This window comes from Thunnus thynnus, chromosome 21 (genome assembly GCF_963924715.1).
Source record: "Thunnus thynnus chromosome 21, fThuThy2.1, whole genome shotgun sequence".
In the NCBI taxonomy this organism is placed as follows: Eukaryota; Metazoa; Chordata; class Actinopteri; order Scombriformes; family Scombridae; genus Thunnus; species Thunnus thynnus.
In genome coordinates this window covers 17,646,589-17,664,424 of record NC_089537.1, presented here as the reverse complement: position 1 = coordinate 17,664,424, position 17,836 = coordinate 17,646,589, and the positions used below count along the sequence as shown (strand labels likewise).

General features: G+C 40.4%; 1 protein-coding gene across 1 annotated transcript in view; it reads right to left on the bottom strand.

Annotated features, from left to right (window-relative positions):
• Positions 1 to 17,836, bottom strand: part of ofcc1 (orofacial cleft 1 candidate 1) — an 82,221-nt gene that overhangs the window by 46,341 nt on the left and 18,044 nt on the right. The window contains exons 7-9 of the mRNA XM_067578884.1: positions 9,230 to 9,271; positions 2,606 to 2,697; positions 664 to 809 (exon numbers count right to left, since the gene is read on the bottom strand). Of these exons, the coding sequence (XP_067434985.1) occupies positions 664 to 809; positions 2,606 to 2,697; positions 9,230 to 9,271 (280 nt within the window). The remainder of the gene's footprint in view (positions 1 to 663; positions 810 to 2,605; positions 2,698 to 9,229; positions 9,272 to 17,836) is intronic.

Sequence of the window (17,836 nt, the reverse complement as noted above, 5' to 3'; positions counted from 1 at the left end):
CATAGTGGCATACTGTAATGGGTATAGGCTGAACAATGTTTGGACTGGCTAATATGCAATATTGGTGCAAAAGAAATTAGTTTCTTTTTTTTTGTCTCAAATTTGTAAAACTGAAGTGAATTTCAAACTTATAATCCATATTTTTTTTTTGCATGATCTTCAAGACTTAAGTCCATATTAATTCAAATGCAAAAAAATTGAGATTTGATCAAGGTACAAAAGGTGACACTGTCTATTTTTTAAGTATGAAATATAAAATGTAACCCCTTATACAATTTCTCTGCTTTCTCACAAAGTTCTTGCCAAGTGTCACTTTCTTTTTGTTAAGGACAGATTAGTCCATGAGGCAGTGGAAATGACATTGGTTGCTAGTTTATGTTAACAAATTTAAACTAAATTATATGATTAAAAATAACCAGCAGGAAACTCACAAACATTTTAGTTAGGATTTCCCTTGAAAGACTACGGTATCCATATCTGTAAAAGAGGTGCTGTAGGCACATTGTGTTGTCAGTGTCTGTCTGGTTGATGCACACATGCACATCACTGTCTGTGAGGCACAGAAACCAGTTGTCACCCACGTTTTGTTTTTTTTTTTTAATTTTTTTATTCCACGTTTGAATTTTGCCAGGCTGAGGCAGGATAATGAGTGGTGAGACTTACTGTAGGGAGAATGTATACTCCTCCATCTCCTCCGTGGAGAGGTTCTCCATTGAAGGCTGCATCTTCTGTTTGTCTGCCTGCCGAGGCGGTGCGCTGCTGCCGCTCATGCTGGGGCCGCAGCTATTTGTCTTCTTGATTGGCTTCTTCTGTGAGGAGCAGAAATCGGGGGGAACACATGCGGATGTCATTTGTAATCAAAGCAGGAAACAGGCCTCTGAATTTATCTTGGGGGATGCACACGGTGACAGTGACAGTGTGCGTGGCACCTTGGAGCCTCTCCTATATCTCAACCGCGCCTCAATTGACATGAGACAAGAATGACGGCGAAATCGCATACGGCACGCCATCATTCAAGTTGAGTTCATTTGGGAAACATGCGTACAGTGACGGTGGTGTTAAATATGTGATATTTGAGCAGCTGGCACTGTTTTTTTCCACACAAGTCGTTTACTGTCATCATCATAAACACAGTCAAATGGAGTTAGGAAGTCGGGTTTTAAATATTTCACCAAGGTACTTGGGAGCAGATATTATTTGTTAAGCCGCCAACATGTTAACGGCTTGCTTTCCCTGGCCCTGTCAGCCCTGCCTGTGTTGCCCTTGGGTGGGCTTAGTGCCTTTCAGCTTGAAGTTGTGAAATACTCACTGATGTATGTTAATGAGATCCACAATTGGAATAAGCAACCTCTCTCTTTCTTCCTCCACTGTCTCACTCTACCTCTCTCCATTTCTTTTTTTCCAACCTATTCCTCTCCTCCATCTCTCTCTCTCTCTCTCTCTCTCCCTCTCCATCTCTCCCTCTGAGATAAACTAGGCCCAGGAAGTAGTAAATGGGCAGGGCCCAATAAAAGCTCCATTCGTTTTCATAGGGCAATCTTTGCCAAAGCAAGCTTGGATTCCAGAGTGATGATCACAATAAAAAGGTGGAAAGGAGCAGGAAAAAAAGCAGAGAGAAAAATGCAGGAGATATATAAACCGCAATGTTCTCTGGTGTCTCCCCACAATAAATTTACTGCAATACCTTAAGAGCGGATTCCGTATATAGCTGGATTCCTGCCCTATGGGCAAAGTGGTTGCCTGGAGAAAATTCATTTTAATTAGGCCTGCACTGCAGGTTGAAGGGTTGAAATCTGATCCCTAGCACTCCCAGGCTGGGGCAGGTTGGAGATCACTCCACTTAATCATTAGACAACTGGGTTCCACACCACGACATTTGACAGAGTTAGCAAGCTTTTAAAGATAGGGCCAGGAGGATAAGGAAAAAACATGGTCTATAGAGGCTGCAGAGAAATAAAAGCTCATATCAACAAACTCATTTATTTAACAGGTTATCACTGATTAATGGTGGTCTGAGGAGCCTCCTGTACATCAGTAGAAGGAGGTTACTAAGAATAAAGACTTGGAGGGACGGCGGAGAGATGCAAGAGGGGAGGATGTCTCTATGTGCGTGAGAGACGGAGGCTTGATGTTGTTCATAGGCTTCTAACTACCTCAACAATAACATCACAACAACAAAAGGCCGCAGCAGAGGCACAATGGCAGGGGCGGACCAGGAGGCAGCAATGCCAGATCAGCACACAGAGTAATTTTGCAATTACCACTTCAAAGTATGGCAGGTAACATGCAGGCTTTGATTAATTTAGCTTAAGTCCTCTGTAGCACAGGAAGAGGCGTATTCAGAGCGGCTTGGAGAAAAAAAAAAAAGGGAGGCCTGGCTGGCATTGCTGATTTCACAGAATTTGAGCTGCTTTGGCTTGTCAAGCAGATCAAAACTGGCTTTGAAGGCTGAAAAATACCTGTTAGTGTGAAATGTATTTTGACAAATCTCAGATAATAAGCCGGGGAGGTGTGTGTAGGGGTGCAGAGAGGGGCGGGAAGAGGAAAGCGGAGAGGGTGCTCATTTCAAGGGTAGGAACACTTCCCCTTAAATCACTGTTGTTACCTTGTAGTGAATCCCACCCTCTGCTTTCTCCCTGCATGGATCACTCTTCTCTCCCGTGTTTCCAGAAATGGCTCCCAAGGAAGAGTTCTTCCCTGGATCCCAAACAGAGAAATAGTGTGCAGTCAGTGTGAAAGAAAGAAAGAAAGGTCCGTGTTTGTTTTCATTTGCAAACCACATCTGGCAAACATAGAGAGGATCAGGGGTGGTTAAGTAATATTTATATTACACAATTCAAAGGATTACTAGTATACAGTTGTTGAAAGTACTGATTAAAATGCAATAAAGGAAATTAAAAAATGAAAAAAACATTGTACATTCAGGATTATGAAAATAATCATGTGACCACCATATGGCACCATAATACAAAATAAAAGTATTTATCTATGTATAATACATTTAAAATTGAGCTAAAGGTGCTTGGGAAATTCCAGGTTTTTAGATGATTTTTTTTTAAATTAACAGAGATCACAATTCAAACAGATAAGTGTGTTAAAAATGTATTGTTTGCAGTGCACCAGTACATCAAATGAAATACTCTTTGCATTTCTGAGCACAGTGCAAGTGTTGCTTTTGTCTTGTTTTTCTACTCTGAGGCAGGTACTGTAGTGAAGATGTTTTGCTGTACTATCTGGAGACTTGAAAAAGCAACAAAGGCTGATGCACAGAGAGAAGTAGGAGTGTTAACTTATGGAGCTCCCACTGCACAGTCATCTCTGTCTCCCACAATCTCAGAGCTGAACCGTACCAGCCTCCACACTCTAATGTATGCAATTAGAAATGATGAAAAATCGAAAAAGAAATTAAATTTGGTTGTAATACATTTTCCCATTCTTCTCTTCTTTGGAAAATTACTTTTGAAGTGTTTTTCATCCTCACCCTCTTTTTTTCTTTCCTCTCTCTATCTGTCTCACTCTTTTTTTTTTTTTTTTTTTTTGCTGTAATTTAAATTGTAAGCCGCCAGATGTGTGTCTCATGCTTGAAGAGTCGGAGATCTGCATTATTTAGCATATTAACATTCACAGAATTTAAAAAAGGGTTCCTGCGTTGCCTGGAGGTTGTAATTAAGTAAACCTTAGCTTGATACATGTAAAAATCTCACTATGTGAAACTTTTTCCCCCCCGTGGAACCAGTCACATCTATATAATACATAAGGAAACCTTTGCGATGATATCATTTTCCTCTTGCTGCTGGATTAAATATATCAGTAATAATAACTTAAATATAGGTGACACATCAGAAATACTTGACAGCAATAAACTATTTATCATAAAAAAAAAGAAATACTTGACAGCTAAAATGTTCATAAATGGCAGGAAGTGTCTGTTCACTGTTATTATTAAGGGAGTCTGAAATCAGATTTCATCCTAACACAGATGTAGTTTTTAATTACCACTGCGCTGCTGGTAAACATTTGGAGTGCCTACAGTTACAAGGTAATAAGGTTATATTTGTTCTCTTCAGAATGAAATATCTTATATTTCTACACTTGTCATTACATAACTGTAAACTCAATTCTGTCAGTGTTAAGATTCTAATAATCTCACATCTGTCAAATACCTTGTAAACACTGAGCTAAAATATTTGAATACCTGGACGAAACGACAAGATATTTTTCATACTAAAAAAGAAAAAGAAAAAAGACATGTGAAGCACTGCCATGAATAAATGTCAAAGATGTAAAAGCAGTTAGAAAGAAGGGGATTGACCAAGAGGCAACAAGTCAGAGTCCTTTTTGTGTCAAATATATGAAATGGGAAATCCGAACTTGGTAGTTTTGCATTTCATTGTATTAATCCAAAAAGAGAATAAAGACCATTCTGCTCAACTTTTAAAAAAATACAAAATCAACCATTTCTAATTCAGGTTTTAACGAATTGTTTCAGTAGTTTATCACTAAAACTGCACTTGTGCAAATTGCATTTTAGCAAAGAATTTATTTGTATGTGTGTGTGTGTCACTGTACAGACAGTCTGAGCAGCCCATGGCCAGCTGCTTTTAATGTACACACTCACATACACTGACAAACACACACACACCTCAGCCTCTATTAGAAACAACAACAGCAACTGTGGACTCAGAGACTTGGACCACCACGGATTAGGATGCTTTTTTAGACAGCACACACACACTCATTACACAAGGCCCTACTTGCTAATGCGCAGACGCTGTGGAACCAGAATGAGCGCGGAGGCAGCATCGACAGCTTCGACAGCTAAGGGCTATGTCCGTGAACTCAGAGAGCTGGAGCTGCCACAACTCCAGCCTCTCCGGGCACTCAAGGCCAACAACAAACTCCTTGTTATCCCTTGCGCTCTGAGCTGTGTTAAGACCAGCACACACACACATGCTCATCGTGTGCATACACTGCATTGACGCACCCACACACACAGAAAGGCATACAAACAAAAACATTAATATGCAGACACTTGCATACATGCACAAACGTTTTCTAGGGTAGAACTACAAATGAGTGTACCTTACAAACGCATAACTCGACACACCTCTTTTCTTGCTTACACACAAAAACAGGCCAAGGAAAGAGAAAAGCCTGGGGGCCGTAACACTGTCGAGACCCCATCAGTGTGTTACCGGTGAGATGCAACCAGGCTGAGATGGCGGTTCTTGCTCACCTAGGCCCCTAATTGCCTGATGACTGGTCCAAAGTTACAGAGGGATCGAAGGTCAGTGACTCACATATTACCCCTGAGTCCATGTCAAGATCTTGTGTTAAGGTTGCTATGATACTGTGAGGATTTTGTGTTGCCTCACACATAAAAGTGTTTTATTTCTTCTTGTAATTCATTGACTTTTCATGACGAAAACAGATTAATATTAATATGCACATATTTGTATACCATTTTAAGACTTTTCCACTCTCGCTGGTGAACTCTGTCGCTCTTGAAAGTCAAATTTGTCTTTATCCTGTTCGCCGAACCACATATGCTGCTTTTGTCTTATCACACAGAAACTGGGAATTTTTCTGTACATTTCAGAGGCAAGAAACTGTTTCCTTTGGGTGTATTTGTCCCATACGCTCTTTGTTTGTCCTCCACGTGCAGCCCTATAGGCTTCTTGATTACCACACCCACTGAGTGCATTTACATGTGTATCCCTGCAACAGGCTTTGACGTTAAAAAGATTGAATCCATCTATTTGGAAATCTGGACATTGTTGAATTAATCGGGGGGATGCGGAGTGGGACTGATTGAGAGGGTATATAACCCTGTGGTTTGAAACTCTGATGACTGGGACTGGCCTGGAGGGGAGCACATCCTGAAAGTGCAGGGCAGCGCTCCAAAGAAGACATTAGATGAGGAATCCTCGAAATCACCATCCGTGCTCAAGGGGATGGATGATACGATGCATTTGTAAAAAAATAAATAAATAAATGAAAGTATAAGAAGGCAGAGAAATGAAGCAGCGATACAGTTATGGCAGAATCATCTGCGTGCTCGTAGTGATCCACTAAAGGCGATCATGAAACAAGATGCTAATCTAATTAGTCATTTGGGTTCAAACAAACCCAATGTAACTGGATCATTCAGTTAATGTGAAAGGTCACTTAACCCAATGTGCCTCTAGCTAATCTCCATGTTAAAAAGCCAGATACAGTCCATTATGCTTGGACAAGTCAACTGAGGTAATGCAGAATTATTATTATCCAACTAAACGCAAAAATATCAATGCAAACACAACTGCACTTACAGTAATCTTCAGATTTCTTGATCAAAACTTGTCAGAGTTATTATCTTGGATTGGAATGTCAGGTTTTGTTCTCTAATAGACACCTCACTACACACTGTGATTTTTTCTACAGGGATTAATTAACTTAAGGCCTCAGGAATACAAACTTCCAGTCTCACTGTCAAGCTTTGCTGTGTGTATGTTATCGCAATGACAAGAGGTCTCCATATACTTGTCCTGATTCTGAGACAAATGGGTAATGAGGAAAATCCTGGCGTCACATGCACAGAAAAAGCGATCTCCACACAGCCGCACATCAGAAACAGGGAGGCATGAAATGGGAAGGAAATGTCTGAAACCCCCAGACTTGACAGAGGACTGCAGAACGGGGGATAATTTGTTCTTCTTTTCCTCGCTGAATTGGATTTCCATTTTTGGCTAGGTTAAAGTTGTCCATCCAATCGCTCCCTTCAACCTTGACGTAATCTCCCCATCTGAATGCCATAATTCGCTCCAGAGGTAATGCAACATGAACGGATCTGTATGCAAACGAGGCGCAAACGTCAGGTCGGCTTAGGGAGCGGCGTGGATGAGGTGTTGTGCAGGACACCTTTTGATCTGTTATTTCACTTACGGATCGGGTTCACTTCCCAAGCAACCTCCTCACCTGGCTGTAAGAATGTGTGTGCGTTACGTCTGTGTGTGAGCCTGAGTATGCAGCCATGTGTGCTGAAGAGACCTGGTACCTCTTGCCTTGTGTGGCAGTACATAAATCTCCCATAGTGAGTGCCTCCCTCTCTTTCTCTCTCTCTCTCTCTCTCTCTCTCTGGAAAGGCAGTCAGTTCGTTGGGGACACTTCCCTTGTGGGCGTTAGGATCTCTGTGGGGGGTCACAGGTCAGCCAGCGGAGGAAGCGACAAGCTGTGAAATGTAAAAGACCAATTTCTTCCACATGTTTCAGTGCTGGGAGAACACTGCCAAGCTGTCAGCCGGCATCACGTTTAAAATGGGCCAGGGTGCTACCCAGCAGACCTGTCACAACTCATTTGTAATTAAAAAGCCTGTGTGATGTTTAAAGCAGAGCACCCCAGAAACTTTTGAGGACTGTTAAATAAAGATGAGCTGTGCGTGCAAAAAAAAAGAAAAGGAAAAAAAGAGAGGGGATGTATTAATAACAAAGAAGCTAGCCAGTCGCCTTTGTAGTAGATCAATACCAAATGAGCCTGTATTTGATTTCTGGCAATGACCAGGATGTTGAATTACTTGAAACTATGAGGGTAACAAGAATAGCATGTTTAAAAACAAGGAAGTGGATCCTTATTACTATTAACAGAAGTCATTAGACACCTCTGGATGTGGTTGCATTTGTGGTATGACCTTGCTCAGACCACCAGATAAGCAGGGCAACCAATACATCAGAAGAGTTCATCCATCTACTGTGTCTGATATACCCCTTACACCTATTCAAGGTCATACTGGGGCTGGAACCTATCCCAGCATGCATTGTAAAAAAAAAAAAAAGAAAAAAAAAAAGCAAAGGAGCACCAGTCCACACACAGAAACATAATCATATTCACACCTGGAAATGTAAGTCTCAAATCAACCTGACCTGTATGTCTTCTGACTGTAGGAGGAAACCAGAGCACCCGAAGGAAAACCGCACAAACACGGGGGGGAACATGCACACTCCACACAGAAAGGCTCTTCTTACTGTGAAGCAACAACACTAACCACAGAGCCACTGTTCTATGTCCTATTGCCTCTAGAAAAAAAAAAGTGATATGAAATGAAGATTACATTTGAAGCTTCAGTATTAATAATGAGAGAGATTACAACATCGAGACAGTTATCAGAAATGTATGATGGCTTACAGGTTGACAACAGCCAACACCTCACTGGACTGCAGAGAAGAGATCTCAGTCAATGGATCAAAACTGCTCTATTTAAAGTTATAACTCAGTAATTAGAAGGTAGACGCCTCTCTAATGCTTTATGTGCTGTCTAGCAATGAAGTGTTTATCAAGGCAAAACAAACAAGCAAACAAAAGAATTCCTTTATTGCAGTATCACATAAAACCACAACCACAGTAAAAGCTAACACCTACAATGACAAAATCAATTTGTGTCTGCCAAGTCAAAAGGCTTTTGTTTGTTTATCTTAGTTAAGTATTAAAGAGATGAAACTGTGTGGATATAAGGGACAGTGAGGCTGAGTCTCCCAATACTTCTCAAATATACTGTTTGAACATCTAACAGGCAAAAAAGAAAGAATACTCAACACTGGTATCCTGCGGAAACTTTTTTCTCATAAAATCTAATTACTGTACATGTTTGTTGAATTGAAAACTGGTGAGTTTAAACACGGCAGCCAGACATACCACTGACTATATTGCCTTAAAATAGCTTGATCACACAAGCAGTTTTATGTGTGGCTGCTAATCTATTTCAGTTCCACCATAAAAAAGAAAATGGGAAACATAAAATATAAATGTTATCATTCAATTCAAAAAGATGTCATTTTATTAGTTCAGATAATTGCACACATTTACCCAGCGTCATGTCATCACGCTGAAAAAGCTTTGTTTACTTATTTAAGTGGTTGTACTATCTGAAAAGCTTTATCTGAATGTATTACAAGTCTGTCAGCTGGGTCTATCAGTGTTGCGCTTGCTACTCAAATATTTACCTGAACCAACATTAATGCTACAGTATCTGTTGGTTTTTTGCATATAATCTAACTGGAAAAACATCCTTGATTTAACTTCTGTCTGTCAAAGTTTGCTCACTGTCTACCCAACCCTACCCTCAAGCACATTCAGCTCAGTGGGAAAGTGCTGTAAGTGAGGCCTGCCATTCTTCCAATCCCAATGCAGGTTGACATTAGGGTGACATTTTCTCCCCACTGTGGCATAGTCGGGGGTTTTAACATCGGACCCCTACCTGGCAGAGATGAGGAAGAGCAAGCCAAATCAGCTGACAGGTGGAAAGGAGACCCCCGATGAGAATGTACCACAGCGGGCTCTCCTGCTCTACTGCTGGGGCCTGCGTGAGGCTCGTGTTGTTGGTACAACTGGGACTGGGGATGAATGGGCTGTGGACAGAGCTGGGACTGTGATGGGTGCTGGGGCCGGGGTGGCAGTTGATCGTGATGGACCTCAGGTTGGGGCATGACAGGGGGGTTCGAAAGGGGTATCAACAGGGTGACGGAGCGCTCTGGCACCCCAGACGTTCCATGTGGGAGACGCTTTACCTGAAACACAACAAACAAATGGGAGGCAGTCTGTCTCTGTGTATTAGAGGTCTACACATGGGTTCAGTGAACATTAATATAACCTCTTCATGTTAATGCCATCAGCAGTTATGCTCATATTATTCCATTGCATCACCATTTAGCCATTGTTTTTGGGAAAACAGCATGTGTGTGCAATTATATTACAGGTGTTTGTGATCAAACTACAAAAATGGCCAACTATTAGTATTTGTCACAGTGTGCCATGCTGGCATTAAATAATTCAATAAAGGCTATGATTTTAATTAGTATGAATATTGCACATCCTATTGTGCAGTTCATCCGCAAAGATTTGCACAAATATGGCAATTTACATCCCTTCAGGAATCAAAGCAACTGTAGACAACAGTAATGATAATGCAGTAATACAAACAACATGTCACAGTCAAAGGGACAAATAAAGAGACAAACCCAAGAAAGAAGGCTTTGTTCTGGCTTTTAATTCAATTAAGATGTTTACTAATCTAATCAATGCATCAGCTCAAATGCATCAGGAATTTTTGGGTAAAGATGTGGTTCTTGTTTGCTCTCTGGGGCCAATTTCCAATTTCTCCGTAAAAGCTTTTTATCATGAAAAATCCAAAAATCCAAACCCCCATCTACCCAGAGCTACAGTCCTGCCTCCCAAATGATAGGTGAGGTTCAGAGTGAAAAAAGATGCACACACACACACACACACACACACACACACACACACACACGCACACATATGGTTTAATATTCAGACCTAGTCAAAAGCTGTAACTTAGACTGCACACGATTACAAATATAGAATGCAGAAAAAAAACAGATATGAATCTTCAAAAAAAAACGTACATACACATGTTTCCTAATCAGACACACAAACACACACCTGAAAGTACAAGTTGCACAGCCAGTGGTCTAGATCAGAGGAGATGAAGGCCTCAATTTTTTTAAACTGGTCCAGTTGTGTGTTGGGTTCTCCCCTGAGCAGTGGGGTTTTGTACCTGGCCGATGACAAATAAGCAGTAATAGTCACCATACAACCAGATGCATGATGGGAAAAGTGTTCATGAACAGTCTTACTTTTCTCCAAACTTAAGGCATTTGAGCGGATAATTGCTTAAAATTTCATGTCACTTCATGTAATGATTTTACTAGGAATGACCGTGGTTAAGTGAACTGAAATACTTGTATATATTGCTCAAAATACAAACTCCTTCAGGTGCAAGAGCTAACTCTGATCTGCCATTGACCTACCTGCCCTGGACAAGACCGAGGTTCGGGCCACAAACAGGAAATGCCCCCCAAGCTAGCACAGAGCTAATGTGGCTGCTCTCTCCTGGTAGCGCAATCAATTGGAATACCAGGACCATGGAGGGGACGACCTCACGGGCTGCAGGCAAGATCTACAGACACAAAGCAAGGCGCAAAGTCACTCGCAATTCTACTCAGGTGAACACACATGCCTGCAGGCACATATACTAACGTATGCACACATATGCAGACACATTAAAGCCAAATATACAGGACTACTTGAGTAACCAAGAAGCCAATGACAAACAGACAAACGGAAAGTAACAAACAGGAAACGAGCCCTCAGGGAGACACTTTATCTACATCCTAGACTTGAATCCTCCTTAAAATTATTTCTGTGTTCTTTTTAGAGTCTTCGTAACTGCCATTCTTACCTGTCCAACTCAGCAAACTGCCTCAAAGTTGATGTTGTAGTAATAAAGTCAGCATCAAACACAGGGAGGAGGAGGAGTTGAGATTACCGTTGTAGTCTATGAGCTGACAGTTACTGAATTTACGATGCAGAGAGGCAGCCATCAATCAAACTGATGATCTTGCATAAAGCAAAAAGTGTTAGTGGTTAGCAGTCGATGCTAAACACATGTATTCTTATTTACACAGAGAACGGTGGGTTTGCTTAAAAAAATGAACTGAGGTGTGTGCCACTTCATCCATCACTGGGTGGAAATATTTTATCCCTTTATTAGTTGTAATGGAAAACGCAGAGGACTTGTTTTAACACATAAATCATGTGTATCCCTCCTACCCCCCGCCTAATCTACTTTTGGTATGCACCTGTGAAATGATGGGTAGTAGTGTCTGACTCAGGACACAAATTTATGGCATAATATCACGGATTATGGATATTGAGGATATTTCATATTATTCATTTACTGTAAGAAATATGACCTGCATAAATAGTAATTTGTGTGTGCATGTGTGAGTGCACATGTGTGCAGTGCCTGCACGTAGACATGTGCGCTTATTTGCATATATGTGTATGCAGGAAGCGCTGTGTTCCCGTGTGGTTTCTGAGACTACATCATGTGCTTCAGATTTTTCCCGCTTTATATGTCTTCTTCAATCATTACAGATATAATGTTTCATTGAAAAAAATACAAAAAAGAAAGAAAAAAAACATATTCCAGACTATCATTGTGCATGGTGGCTCAATGCTTCTTCAATGACCAAAACATACTGTAGGACAAAATATTATCGAGTAAAATCAAGAGATCCCAAAATATACTTTCTAGATGCTTTCATTATTTTCTCTCTTTCCTTCTTCCCTTTTTAATATTAAAATGTACGATCTCATGCATCCTCTCATTTGGTGTAAAAATTGAACAAAGACCGTGGGCCTGACTCTTCTCAAGGGCTCCCACTTGCCAGCATATCCAAGACATCTCTGACTGAACTGCACTGTTTCTGTCTAAATCCAAACCCAGACACACAAAGCAAAGGGTGAATGAAAAAAAAAAACGAAAAAAAACGAGGGAGAGAGAGAGAGAGAGAGAGGGAGGAAAGTAAAATAAGCTCCTGGCTTCCTCCTACCATCACTAATTCCTCATTTCCTCTTAGAAGGCACTGCAAGCACTCCTGAAATCGCACGCTATCGTGTGGGCAAGAGGAGAGAGAGAAAACATCCAAGCCAATCCTGATAGTCTCAGACAAATCTGATCAGCGGTTCCACCACTGTCAATGAGGACAACAACAACAGGTTTGTCAATAAAGCACAGCAGAAGGTTTGGGGAGGAAAGGAGGGAGGAAGAGTGACATGAGGCATTTACCATGCCGTACTTAAACCTTTTTTTTTTACCTCTGAATCAGATCCCAGGTCTGCATTCAATTTATGCCAGCTTTTACCCCGTCCTTTATGTTTGGTGGGAGCCGGAGACAATATTATCAGGATGCTCGAGCTCAGTGAATACGCCCACCAGCACATTGACAGTGTCCACATGTGCTAAATGCTCCAGCTAAGGCCTTTAGAGTTGCCATCAGAACACTGAAGAAGCCCTTTCTGAGCCTGCACAAAACTCTATGGGATCAGGAGGGACACTGGATTTAGTGGCTTCTGTTTTAAGGTTTCTCTTGTGATTTCTTTTTGTACTGTGCACACATCATCAATGAGTAAACATAAACAAAGATTTTTAATCCACTGGTCAATATCGACCATCCAAAACGAGCACGTGGGTTTTAAGATTAGTGCAGCTTCTATAGAGGATGTTTTCCTTCATATCAAGAGGTTTAGGAAAGTGGTTGTGAAATCTGCATGGATTTCATCTAATGTAATCTGCTGTGTTGTTTCACCAAAAGGACCAAATATGAAAACATGCTTAGTCTTTCATCCTGCACTGGAAATGGGGGTTGAGATTTTTTTTTTTATACTCTTCAAAAAATATTACACTTTAGTCAATTCTGCATAACTTTTCTATTTCTTCTTTTAGCCCCCTGATCCAGCTGAACTATGTTATAGATGCTCAAAGACAAGTAGAAAAGACACTAAATTTTTCACTGCATTTGTACTTCATTTTCATTCCAATAAAACATTACTTCCTTATATAAATGAATAATTGATCTTGGGTTTGATTTACATGCATGGATTAAATGTCATGTTTGAAAAGTTGTTGTTTTATTCATATAGAGATCCCCAGAGAAAAACCTAGAGGCTGCGTGTGGCATATTTTCATATTCTGTCTTTTACAGTAATATAACTTCTCATAACCCTTTCAATCTAGAAACTGCTCTGTCTTCCCTGCAACTGAAGAAACCAAGGGGAAAAGAAAAGGGATAAGGAATTTGGAAATACTGTGACAAAAATGAAAACTAAACATGCAGTGGTAGGTTCTGTCATATTAGCACGGCATGTTTTATTGTTTGCTTTGATCTGAGAGGACTGTTTGTTTTTAGGATCACATCTTACTGAAATTTTCCATTGCATTTCACATCAAAGGCGTCAGTGAAAGTGAGTGTGTTTGAATTCAAAGTCTACCAGTGTCAGAATTGTTCTCAGATGAGAGATACAGTATGTTTTATATTTATTCCACTTTTTGTCATCATACACATATTTGAAAAAAAAAGGAGTATTCAAAGCAGCTTCCCCAAGCACAATTTACATAAAGTGGTCTTATTGAATGAACAAAATCCCAACTTAATTCTGTTCTTCCTTTGTTGAATAAAAACATATTAGTGTCAATAGAGGCACATATCACTGGTACCTTCAAATGCAGATCTCTCTGTTCCCTTTCAATTCTGCTGCCTTAATTGTGAATGTCAACGCTGACTGCAAACCAAACATTTGGAGTTCATGGATTCCAAATATTTGTTTTTCAGAATTATCTATGTTTTTACCAAACTCCAATATTTAAACAAAGCTAAAAACATACTTAAGTTATGACTCATTCATTTATATTTAGCTTTCAAGTAACCCATCTGCATTTAGTTAAAAAGCAAGGCATTTTTGAGGTCTTGTGGATTGTATTTTTGAAAATACTCTAAGATACTGAGGTGTTCCTAATCAAAATTATAAATAACTTCTATTTGTTTCTGAATACTTATCATCACCTTTCATGATTTAGAATGTAAGATGATCTGCTTTCCCATCATAAACATCCTCACCATGTACAGGTGCTGGTTGATGTGCAGGTCAGTGTCGTAGAAGCGTCCCCGATGCTCGACTGGGTCAGTGGTCACCGTCCATTGTTGCTGCTCTTTCTTACTCCACCAGGCCAGGGCTGGACCCCCTAGGCGACTGTGAAGGGCCACACTGACCGTGTAGAGACCCCTGGGAAGCTTGTCTCTGGTGGCCCGTAGGCAACACATACACACCTCCACAGGCTGGGGAGTTGTGCTCTGGTTCATCTGCAATACACACAGTACAGAGTATTTGATGTGATAGCAGTATTTTATAGTAGCTCTGGTATTTCTATGATTATGGACAGTTAAGCTAATGGGATGCCACACTTGTCATCTCACTAAATGGAACTTATGAATGACATTAACACAATACAGATAATTAATAAATAATCCTACACCCTTTGATGCAATCCTTGTCTCCGTGTTTACCATTACTGAGGGCTAGAACTGCAAACTGTATATTCTGCACTTTCCCTAAACCTACTGTACAGTGTTGCCATTTTTTTTTAAATCTTGCATATGTAATACTTTTTACGTGCAAAGGTAAAACCCTGATTTCCTGTACATACAAAACCTCAGAGAAATACAGATGTTCTATTGTCTTACAGCACATCTGAAGGAAAGGGAAGAGACAGCCTCACATGGAGGCGTCACTTCATTTTAATTTGCCTACAGCCAACAGTAGTATCAGGAGGGAGTGGCATAAACTTAAAAACAGCTTTTCACCAATAACTCCTTTTACACTAAATTTTAGTGTTTGTTTCCAGGAAAGTGTAGCGACTTTTTAATTGCTTATCTACTGTATCTAGTTAATGCTGTTATTTCTGTTATGTTTCAGTTCATCACTAACACACCTGCCAAAGTAATAAATAGTTCTCCTGCCTCTAAAATTATTTGTTTGCAAAGCGAGGCTCCCATATTGACCATGGTTGTCAATGGTTACCATCACTTTCAATAAAGCACACTGTAAATATTGTTTGGAAAAGTGATATGTAAATAAAGTTTACTTATTTCGTTACTCACTTTCTCCATTTTCACATCACCTACTTACACTAATCTGTTGCTCTAATAAGCAATCTATCCATCCCTTCTTCTTGTCTTTGCAGGTTTAGAGAACTAACAAAAACATCTTTGTCTGTGTTTATTTCTTCTAGCATGGCAAAGTCTTGTGTTGTCTTTACTTTGGATTCCAAGAACAGACCTCCAGTCACAGAGAATATATTGCACCGTTTGTAAATGTAAGGAGGACCATGACACAGGTTGCATGTAATTTAGTATTGTAGCGAATGAGAAACATTATGACCTTGCTGTATGATGGATGGAAAAGTTGAATATATGACATAGCAAGGTAGAAACAAACTTTGACAACCTCTGAATAATCAAACTGCCCAGAAAATGCGTATCTGATGATACAATTCTACCTTTTGGGAAGTCTTCTTTACTAACTTCAGGTATGTCTGCTGAACAAGAGAGGTGTTTTTGCCCAAGTACACAGTCATTTGTTTAAGAGATGCCCAGTGCAGCTGCAGGCTTCCATCTACTGATCTCCACTCAACCATTTAGGGGTTAAGTGCCTTGCTCGAGGGCACATCAGCAGTTTCGTTATCGAGTGATATTTATTTCCCCTGGCCAGATTGCCAATTCAGATGAAGGTTTCAGAACACCAACCCCCTGGTATAAAGAGCTCATCCCACTAACCTTCAGGCTACATCGTCCCACTTGTTGTTTGTTTGTTTTGGTGACATGTGCCTTTTTTTAAGGCTTAAGATGAGTAATAGGGTAAGCTGGCTAGACAGTTTAGTTTTTTTAATGAAACATAATCAGAGAACAATATAAATACATATTCAGTCTTTTGTCCCCTGTGGCATCTGTTGAACAGCTCTGAATGAAAAGTCAATTTGGCTTAAACAGAGAGACTTCTCTGTCACCATTCATATGTTTTTAAATAGCGATGTTTGTCAGCCCATTGTTTGGCTAGTTCGACAATCTGTCTGTCCCACACTTTGGTGCAGACAAAAGAGACAGCGGTGACCAAAGTATTGCCATGAAATCTGATATGCATATTTATGGTCACCAGAAGATGATTCCTGATATTTTTGTGAAGCCTTCCCGTCCTATCCCATCCTTTCCAATCCTCTGTACACTGTGTAAAATTGCAGGCATTTATTATCCTATGATTATCTAAGTTGCATCTCTTAATGTCCATTTATTTTATGTTCTCGTATTTGCGCTGTGTTCACCCCCTAGGGCAAATTTTGAGTGTCTGGCAATTAAAGCCCTCAATTCCAATCGATGACACAGTAACACTCTGAGTCTATATGTGCTCACACACACACACTCATGCATTGTCTCCACTGTTTGTTTTACAGTGTACAGTAACACGGTGTTGTCACAAACCAACCTGAGACTGTTCCTTTCCTTTTTACAGCCACACACACCACACACACACACACACATTCACCTAGCAGCAGCTGGCGGTGCCCATTGCTCTGCCAGTCTGTGAGGGGGGAAGGTGTGTGCTGAGCCCTGCAGTAATGCCCCTCAATCTCCTCACTGTGAGCATCTTTGCATACCAAAACAACAAAAACAATTTAGGCAGAAGTGAAATTAGTATAATTGGTGGCAAAGCGGTTTAGCCCACACATCTCACATTCGGGAGGAGGTGATGGAGGCCTCCAAACCCCCACACTAGAAAGAGATGCATGCATGAAGACTGGAAAGGAAGAGGAGGATGAGGAGAAAAGAGAAGAAAGAGGCAAAGAAATAAAAAATAATAACATCACAATGTTACAATTTGCACTACGTATGTGTTTAAGAGGTATTGTTATTATCTGGCCCACATGCTTGCACAGGCATCGTAAGAGACAGTCAAGACAGCAAGGCGAAGGTAAAAGGTGAAGTGAGCCAATTTTCCATATCAGAGGTGGTTTGTTTGCCCCAAGCCTGAGTTGTGCCTAAAGTGCCATAACATTACAGCACTCCTACAGATGAGATCAAAGGCTCTAGCGAGGGATCCTCCGTGGTTTTGCTGGCAAGCGGCCGTCCTTTCGCTGAAATATCTTTTCAGGGCTTTCCACACATTGACTGATCACACAAAATGCACTCTTAATAGAGACAGGAAATGCCACATACAAAAACTTCCTTTCTTTCTAAGTATGGGCTAATATTCAGAGATTAAGCTTTCTCGTTAATTATTTTCATTTTAATTAGTAAATCTTAATTAACAATGAACATTTACCCTTAAAAATTTTTGGCTTCGGAATGAAGGAGGGGGGTGAAGAAAGGAGAGAATAAATATGACAATCTTTTTGGGACCTCCGGGCAGGATTACTGATGCAGGCTGCCTTAGTTATTAAACACATTCTAAA